General features: G+C 35.9%; 1 protein-coding gene across 1 annotated transcript; it reads right to left on the reverse strand.

The window, feature by feature from the left end:
* Positions 1–599: 599 nt before the first annotated feature.
* Positions 600–6,560, reverse strand: LOC110103999 (protein SUPPRESSOR OF GENE SILENCING 3 homolog; the record flags this gene model as incomplete). Its single annotated transcript, XM_020832921.2, is given in 2 exon segments — positions 600–1,602; positions 6,303–6,560. A coding segment is annotated over 1 exon segment (1,002 nt), but the record flags the coding sequence as incomplete, so codon positions are not given.
* Between the last annotated feature and the right edge of the window lie 3,496 nt (positions 6,561–10,056).

Below are 10,056 nucleotides of genomic sequence, written 5' to 3' on the forward strand. Positions count from 1 at the left end.
AAATTCAAGATGCCTAACTCTGGAAAAACAAACTATTTAATGCATACAATCCAAAAGGAAATCTCTAAACAAGCCCTACTTTCAAATTTCCCTCCTAAAATCTTTCTAAATCTTTCCTAATTGGCTCTGTTGGCTCCTGCGGTTCGAGCGGGACAATTGGGAGGCGGCCTCAGTTCCACCTCGCATAGAAGCGGGCCGGTCTAATGACCAGTCTAACAAATTCATCAATAATCTGGCAAGAAAAAAAGCTGTCAACATCAAAGAGTTAAAGTATGATTCATTAAGAAATCAATGTGCTAATGTTAACTTGGATGAAGTTAAATATCCATTTCCCTTCTGACATGGCACGAAGAATGGAAAAAAAGGATTAAAGAACAAAGAATAAAGATCTAGCAAACTTCCAGGGTTTAGGTGGGACGCTATGGAATAAAATTGGCCTGCGAAGTAGCGGTTATTAAACCTCAGAAAGAAAGAAACACTTGGAGGAAAGCAGTTCGTTATATAAATTTTAACTTGAAACTTACATGATAAAAATGATATCAGATGGCAAATCATTTTTTAAAAAATAGAATTACATCAAAGCCACTCTATTACTTTACCTTATCATTCTCATCTTTCTCAAGTTTTGTGTTCATAACAATCACCATGGGAGGCCACACAATTTCACGATCAGTTGTTGACTCCCGTAGGCCCTTCCACTTACCAAATGCTTCACCAGCTGGAATGACTGAAGTTCCCCTCCTACGAAGCTCTTCATCCAAAAGTAGAGCAAGCTCCCGATGAAGCCTAGGTCTTGTTGATCTTTTTGTCTTTGCATGTGTCATCAAGGGTTGGAGGCCATCATACCAGTCGATAGCACCAGGACCATTATGGCATGCTGGGCAGTGCCATTGTCTGGTTTGTTCGCCCATCTCATCCACCGACAGCTTATCCAGATTTTCAAAGAATCCCTTCAACCACTTATTCCTTTTTCGAGTCTCATGACTCCTCTGGCTAGCATCAGAATCATAGTCATCGGAAAACTCCTCATCACTTCCGTCCACTAGAGTATCATAGTCATCATCATCTGAAACACCCTCAGGTTGATTGTTTGTGGGGTCCACAACAGAACTTGTGGAGATGTTCTCATTCTTTTGAAGATTAACAGCAGAACCCCCTCTTGCACCCCAATTCCAACCATGTTGCAAAGGCGGGGGTATGTTAGAAGGATTTGGAGTCATATTAGCAGTTTCACAATTTCTAGTCCCTGATTGTTGCTTTGGATTCCACCTGCCAACTGCCAGTCGAGAATCACCAGAATTAGCCCCACCAGTAGAAGAAGATCTCCCAGTTCCAGGCTGAACCCATGCTTTAGGAGCAGAATTTGAACTCCATTGCTTCCCAGCCATAGAACCAACTTTATTCTTCTTTTTCCCAATTACCTCCCATTCACCGTTCTGTATAGGATCGATGGTCAAATCTCCCATTTCACTGCTCAGCTGTTCATGTTTTGGATAGCAACTAACAGAGCCAGATGCTTCAAAGTTTGATTTCTTAAAGGCGGTACCAACTCCACCAGCAGTAGCAAAAGACGACTTGCCACCAACCTTCTTTGAATTCATCCTGCAATATATTTTAATCAGTAGCATAAACCAAAATTTTACAAAGGCCTAAAAAAAGACGTTATTTTATAGTTACAATGCAAACTAGGAAACCTAGCTAAAGGTTAGCGAGTAGAATTGCATTCTGAATCAACCTTAATTTTCAGGGGGTAAACTTATAAGTAACTGTTGGTGTCGCCTCGAATTTGGCTCAACCCTTAACTACAAGAAAATGGGTCAATAGCGACAAAAAAAGAGACAAAAAGAAAATGATCGCTAAAGATATCTTTTAGCTACCAAAAGTAACCAAGGCCTCTAAATATTAAGAAAACTTGATATTCGGGGGTCCAAGGGGGGAGCGCCCCCTGGCGGGGTTCGACAAATTTTGGTTGCAAGGATATTTTTGGAATTCAAATCAATAAATAAAATGATGAATTCTTTTTACTATTTGTTGGGGGCAATTGCCTAAAGATCATAGTATTTTAAAACTTTTTATGGGGGGGAGAGGAATTGCCTAAAAGACCTTGTAATAAAGACTAAAAAATAAATGAAGGGGGATAAATTACCTAAAGAATCATATAATTTAAAAAAATTAATTTTATAGGAGGGGCAATTGCCCCCCTCCCCCCAGCTCAAGGAGGATCCACCCCTGCAAATGATAATAAAATAAAGGACAATCATGCACATTTGCTAACAATTTCATGCTTAAAACCTCACATATGACTAAAACAAGCTACAATAAGTACGATTTATGACCTTACTTTTTCAACTGAACTCTCAGCTGGCTTTTCATTAAAGTAAAATGGCAAATTCATTCCAGAATAAAAAAATTTTCAAATACTCAATGGCCAATGATACCACTATACCTTTACAGAAAGCAAACAGTACAGTACGATGAACTAAATAGCAACAGCTTCTGCACCATGATGAAGTTGATACGGGGTGCAAATGAAAAAAAAAAATTGAAATTGACAGTCATATGATGTTAAATTGGGCTGATTTTGAGTGAATAATATCTACTAATCTAGGGATGAGAAGTTTATAAATAGAGATCTCAATGCATGTAATTGGAGATTTTTGAAAAAAAAAAAAATAATCTTGCAGTCTTTAATTATGCGTTGTGTATTTGTCCTTCGTGTAGGCTCGGTTCAAGTGTCACTAACTAATTCGGGAGAATCCATCTCATATTGGTATGAGGCTTGAATTTCTTGCTTAGTAAATTCCTTCATTGACATTTGTTCTGCATGTTAACAGTTCTTATGTATTCCTTTGTTCGCCTGTGTTCCTTTGTTCAAATTAGATACAACGGGAATTCTTATTGTGGCTAGCAATTCACAATTGCTCGCTAAATTTGCATAACTTCAATCTCCCTTTAATTTCTTTGAATTAATTTGATCATTACATTATCTTTTAGGTTCTTATTATCATATTCATTAGTTGCATTTAATAATACTAATATATACTATTTTGCATAAAGTGCGCTGTTGACATATTTAGTGGTTTGTGATTTACAAATCATAAGTTCCCTTGTGTATCCACATGTCTCATATGAATTCTAGCTGCATTAGGAAACCCTATACCCTCAAATGCCGTGTGACTACACAGTCTTGTCAACTAAAAGTAGGATATTTAACAAGGTCAATTAAAAAATTATGTAATTTAAGAAAACGAATGATCATAGGAACAAAACTAATTTGAGGTTCAAAAATACAATCTTACATTTGATGGGAGGTATTATCTCAAAAAACGTTCACATTGAAAAAGATAATATTTAAGACTACTTTGATTATTATCATTTATATGATTCCAAGAATCTGTAATTGTTGAAACAAAATTAGTAAGATATGTTCAATTATTTTGACAAAGTCATGCAAGAGATAAAATCAACATGGACAGACATGAAACATGTACTTAAAAAGAAATCTATCATTTGATGAATATATGGATGAGTAGAATTGATAACACTCCAAAAAATTTGCTTGTGGCATGAACCTTGAGGAAATATTAGAACTAGAAACTTTCTGAGTTGAATTCATGACCATCAAAACTTTTATTTTAGCAAATTTATAGTTGAACTAACAATCTCAACAAGACAAACCCAATGACACCATAAATGACTAAATCTAAAGTCTAAATAAATTCAATAAAAAAACATACTTAAAAGCTTCACGAAATCAATTGAGGGACAGGCGAGATGTATCTAACAAGCCCAAGTTCATTCAATTCTTACGTCATTAAGACATTAAAATATTTGATAAATGATCTATGATTAAGGGGATCAATATAAACCATACGATAGAATATATTGGATTATGACCAAATTTATCAAAATACCCCTTATAAAAAGCCTTACAATAATTCATCATTCTCTATGGAGGGGAGATTCAAGAGCTAAAAGATCTAAAAACTCTATTTTATTTTCTAGTGATCACCGTCATGACCACCATCAATAATCATCACCACTATCATCAAAATTCTCTTCCGACTATTATCACTTGACTATTAATATCTAACTTCGTTGTTTGATTTTAACGGCCTATTTTTAGACATTCAATTTTTGAAATCCCTACAACGGGAATCATACAATGATTTTTAATTATAAATAATCCCATCTTTTTCAACTATGAGGAAGGAAATTTTTGATATCTACTATTATATGTATTATTGCAACTGGGCAAGATCCCGTGATTTTTTTCATTTTTTGGTTTTCCACAAAAAAATTGCCCTTTTACCAATTTTTATGTGCGTTTTGGATTTTTATCCAAAAGAAAAATATTAAACACACTCTAATTGTCGCAAAGTTTCTAGTACATAAAAAGTATAATCAATTTAAGATTGCAAACAAAATTATTCTAGCATGTTTAAATACCATACAAGAAGTAGAAGTCTTGTAGCTGTGTATGATTTACATACAAACTATTTTGTAATCACAATTTCTTTCACTATAAGTCGTAGGCAGAATAAAATTCATTTAAAAAAAAACAATTGAAGGCTTTATCTAGGTCCTTTAATATTGAGTAAAACTATAAGTATTCTATCAGGGCTATCATACATGTGATCATATTCCTAAAGAAAAGTCAATGATGTATCCTTTGAACCCTACACCAATACAAGAATCATGCATGGTTGAATCTAATTTAATTGTAGAAATTATAGTTCACAAATAATCTTTTGAGGATCTGATGGGCACAAGATATAATTTGCAAGTACAATGAATCAACATCTAATGATTTTAAATTTGAATCTACATACATTATACCATGTTCATGAACCCAAATTTAAACGTGATCTAGAGTCAGAATTATTGAAAGCAAAATTAAGCATGATAATATATTTGGGCCTAAGATTTGAGTGGACATTAAGGCTTCGTTTGAGACAGCATTCTCACGGCTTCTTAAAGCAACTTTCTAAAAGTTTGTACTAAAAAGCTACTTCAAGAAACAGTAAGAAAGCCATCTCAAACGGAGCCTAAACTTATGCTTCGATGTGAAATTATACCAATCAAGTATATTGTAGTTGATAAATCACATGGGCAGTAACTTAAGATGAATTATATGTTGAAATTGTTCCTATAATGAATAATCAAAGTGATATTGACTTTATTTTTTTCCAATATGTCTAGTGACATAAAATTTTAAAAATGAACCTCATAATGAGAGCTAAGTGATGCCCATATTTTAATATATTTTTTAATAATAAATACCTTAAAAAAGAAAATTGAGATATAAAACACAATACATTTGATAAATTATAGGCATGCATTATGATATTCACAGGAAACTGGATATTAATTATGATAGTTATAAGTATTCAGCTGATGTGAATAAAGAATATATAGCGTTTCTTTTTAACTTCAACAATTAACTTTTATGCATATATGATAAATAAGTATACTATCTTAGGTAATAAATCTTCCGCTACAAGGAAATCATCATCGATGTTCTTTCAGAGACATCCGTAGATAATCAAGAATCAAAATGGAGCATTAGAATTTAGGTGGGCAAAAAAAAACACAGATTTCCTTGCAAGAAGAAGGTAAGAAAACATGAAAAAGAGATCGGGTAGTAACATTGGTGGTGGTGGCATCACATGGAAGAACAAATGATGACAGATAGTTTGAGGAAAAAAGCATTATAACATTTAAAAGTAATATTTTTTATGGTGTTATGCTATGACCCTACTATCTGGTAGAGCATAGACCGATGATCAAAATGACAGCCATAAAATTTTCTTCTACAAAGTATACAAGAGAATTCTTCATTTCCCTTCCTAAAACCATTTCAGAGAATCATGACCGTCATAATCAAATTGGTCCTTAACACAGCGAGCCGGACGTTCTATTCACAAAAATGAATGGAAGAAAGTAATCGACTAATACTGTACTAGACTGAGCGTTGCTGCATTTGCCCTCCAAAGGGTAAAGTGTGGAGGTCGCATGCTCGAATCTCTTCAAAAATAAATAAGTAAGTAAATTATATATAGATAAGAAAGAAGAGGACAGACCCGCACAAACACAGGAACACTCATGTACATCCAAACTGAATAACAAAACAAATCGACCAGACATTGGGAGAGGAAATACAGATCAGTAGGGCAAGAAACCAATCAATCGAGACATACAGCATGCCGGATCAGATTAGTATAAAATTAAAACCTCATTAGGAAAAAAAATAAAAAACAATGGCAAGCGCAAGAGGAAAAGTGAAAGAAGGGAGATCATACCTTCTCCGGGAAAAGAGGCCAAAACTTGCTCGACGCTCCCACTGTACTCGTCAACGATTAAGCCTCTGCTAGACAGCAGGGCAGTGCTGAACCCCAGGAACAGAGAGTGCCAGTCTGATCGCCGCCGTAAAGTTCTCAGGGCGACACTCGGCAGTCGGGGCAAGGCTATCGCCGGCCGTAGACTTACAGTCGAAGCAACAAGCAATATGTAGTTCGCAGAGTAAGAGTCAAGAAATAAATTCAGTTTGAAAGCTTAATCTCCGACGGGGCACCTTTTCCTTTTGTGTATACCCAGTGGGCAATCTAGTCCGTCAATCTATGGGAGAAGCTACTTCTACGGCTGCGATTGGTGAGAAATGTAGAAAGAAAATTACTGATGAGTGCATTTAATTATCAGGCGGACATAATTGCAGCCAAAGTGGCCGTACTCGGTTGATCGGGTGACGGCAAGTTATTTTTATTTTTGATAGTGGAAGTGGAGGGCAAAGTTAGATCTGTAATTCCACACACCAAAAGATATAGTAAGGGTGACGCTAAATCAGAAAGGTTTCATAATTACATTTAAAAGAAGTATGGTTATAATGTAAAAAAAAAAAAATATTAATTATACCTTCTCTTTCTCTGTTATATGTGTAGCCAGTAGTTGCCCCTTTGTCTCATTTCTTCTATACTATGCCGGTCCCTTCCTCCCCAAAGTAAGACTCTACTATTGTAATTAAAAAAAATGCAAAAAGTTGAAAAAAAAAGTGAAGGGTTAAATAAAATAACATCTTTAGAAGAGTCTTAATAAAATGTAAAAATGAAAAACAAGAGGAGCCGTTTGCGGTCTCTGCTAGGGTTTTGGTTGCCCTAGCCGCCCGATTTCTGATCGTCGCTCCCTACCCTTCATTGGCCCTGCCGGAGGGCTTCCCCTCTGCCATGGCCAACCTCTCCTCTTCAGCTAATTTCCCCCCTCTCTCCAACAAAATTGCCCCATCTCCTTCACCCCATAGCTTAACTAGTTTAATATTGTTTCTGCCCCTAGAAAACAAGGGTCCGCCTCCTCCCTTTCCTCACCTCCCTCTCGGGATGATCCCCTCGACTCTACCGAAGTACATGCAAAAGTCGCAATGGAAAAATGGGGATTGTCTCTTGTTGGCTATTCCATTGGAAGGCGATCGTATTATGAATCCCTGCTCTTGGCTATCCGTAAGTCTTGGAAGCTGAAAGGTATGATGCAAATGCTTTCCCTTAGTGATGGTTTCTTTATGTTGAAATTTACTTTCCCTGAAGACTATGATATGGCGCTTTCTGGGGGTGTTTGATTTTTCCTCAGGAAAATGTTTGTACTTCAAAAATGGGTTCCTAACTTTAAACCTAAAAGAGAGGAGTTCACCACCATCCCCATTTGGTTTAAAATAATCGACCTCCCATTGACATGCTGGACGCCGGAAGGGATTTCTCGTATCAAATGCAAGATTGGTATTCCCTTGTATGTGGATAATTTGACTACTGAAAAAAAAATCAGATTAACCTATGCGAGAGTCTGCGTTCAATTCACCAAGGATTGCTCTTATCCTGAAAAAAAAAAACCCATCACCATCCTTGGACCCTTTGAGCTTAAAATACAGTATGAATTGAAGCCCACTATCTCTGATTTATGTGGCTCAATTATGCATTCAACTGATCTCTGCCCCTCCAAACCTCATCCCCCACCAACTAATTCTCATCCTCCTACCCATGGGAGAAGCATCAACATGAAACCACATCGCCCCTTCACCCGCTCTATTTCGCATCATTCTCAACAGCCTAGGCTTCAAAACAAGTCAGCAATTTCTTCCCAAACTCACATAGTCCTTCTCTTACAACAAACCACACTGGCCCCTCCAACCCTCATCCCTCTTCATCCCATATTTCATTCCTAATTATGCACCAAACCTTTAGCCACCTACTATTATTTTTTCCCACTTCTTCCAACCCCCCAAACAACACCATTACCTCTCTTCCAAACCTAAATCCTCCCACGAAAGACACCCCTTCCACTAGCAATCCTACTTCACTAAAAACACATGATATTTTCCTTTTACCAAACAAATTTGACCTTCTGCAAGAAAATCTCAATGTCTTCCAACAATCCTCTACAACTTCTGCTCAATAAAAATCGATTATTTTGAATCCCCAACCTTCTCAACCAAAAGCTTCTAAGGGAAAGCAAGCAAAAAAGCCTCCTACCCATCCACCAAAAAATCTAATGGCCTTTCCTCATATTGTTGCTTGGAATGTGAGAGGTTTCAATAGCCAGAAAAAGGTTTGGTCTTGCAATGAATTAGTCCGTCAATGCAGTTTGGATATTAATTGTGTCTTGGAGAATAGGATCCATGAAGATAGTGTGATGCCCCAGAATCAAATAGTGAAAGGATTCGTCTGACATTCTGATCGAACTCCATTCCAGTTGCCTTGCTCGGACCTGAAAATTTAAACCACATATAATGAGCTTACAAAGCCCAGCAGGTCACCAAAGCCTACAACTGAAATCAAAGCACGGCGATGCTATCAATATGCAGGTCAATATAAAATCAAGTCAATCAATGGTCAATGAGTCTATGCAAGGCAGAAATCCATCGTCAATGAAATCAAGTCTATACAGCGGAAATCAAATCAGCAGTAAAAACATCGATAAATCAATACGTCTCAGCAATCAAATCAATAAGTGCTCCTAGTCAATGTCCAATCAACGTAGTAGTGTCTATCAATCTATACTATCTATACTATCAGGTCAATCAACCGTGTCGTCTAATCAATTCATCGAATCTATATCATCTATTCAATCAATATAAATCTATATCATCTATTCAATCAATAAAGAAATCCATAAAGCTCAAAATCAATGCCTCAATCAAAGCTCTACAGTCTCTATCTATTGCTATCGATAACATCAATACGGTCATCTAGTCGTCTAACTTAGCGTATCCATCCATAACATCAATCACATCAATATAAAGGAATCATATCAGATCATCTACTTGCAGATCAATCTATCGTGCAATCTTATCCATTAATTCTTCCAGTCAATTATCTATCAGCAAGAAAATCCATCGAACAATCGAATCAACTCAATAAATCAACCTCTATACAATGAAATCATCAGGTCAATTGAAATCAATACAATCAGCTCCCTAAAGAAATCTATTCGACGATTACGTAAATCAATAAGACCTATCAGGATCCTGTCGTATCAATAATAAATTCACATATGTCAATAATATGATTATATATCAATGTCTAATCGTCTCTATCAATCGATACAATCTATATATTCAGTGTCAATCATCTATGAATCATACGCAGAATCCATATCAATTCGAATCTCGGTATCCTACGACTATTCAAATTCAATCGAAATCAATATCGGAAAAGCAATACGATAATATCCAATCGGAAATTGCAATACGTAAATCAATAAAATCAATAAATCCTGCAAATCAGATCAATCAATAAATCCGTTCCATCTATATACTATCAAAGTCGATCAATCAATCAGAATGGACAATACGATAAATCAATGTGTAGCAATCAAAATCAATGCATGGATCAAGTAGTAATCATATTAAGTTTATAATATATGACCGTGCCATGTCCTATTTATCAATATCAATGAATAATAAGTCAAGTAGTATCAATGTCAATGATTCAAATCAATGAATCATGAATCCGTACGATAAGATTCATATCGATAAATCCGATCAAATCAATATCAATAATCATAATCACACAT

Source organism: Dendrobium catenatum, unplaced genomic scaffold (genome assembly GCF_001605985.2).
Source record: "Dendrobium catenatum unplaced genomic scaffold, ASM160598v2 original_scaffold_171827, whole genome shotgun sequence".
NCBI classification, from domain to species: Eukaryota; Viridiplantae; Streptophyta; class Magnoliopsida; order Asparagales; family Orchidaceae; genus Dendrobium; species Dendrobium catenatum.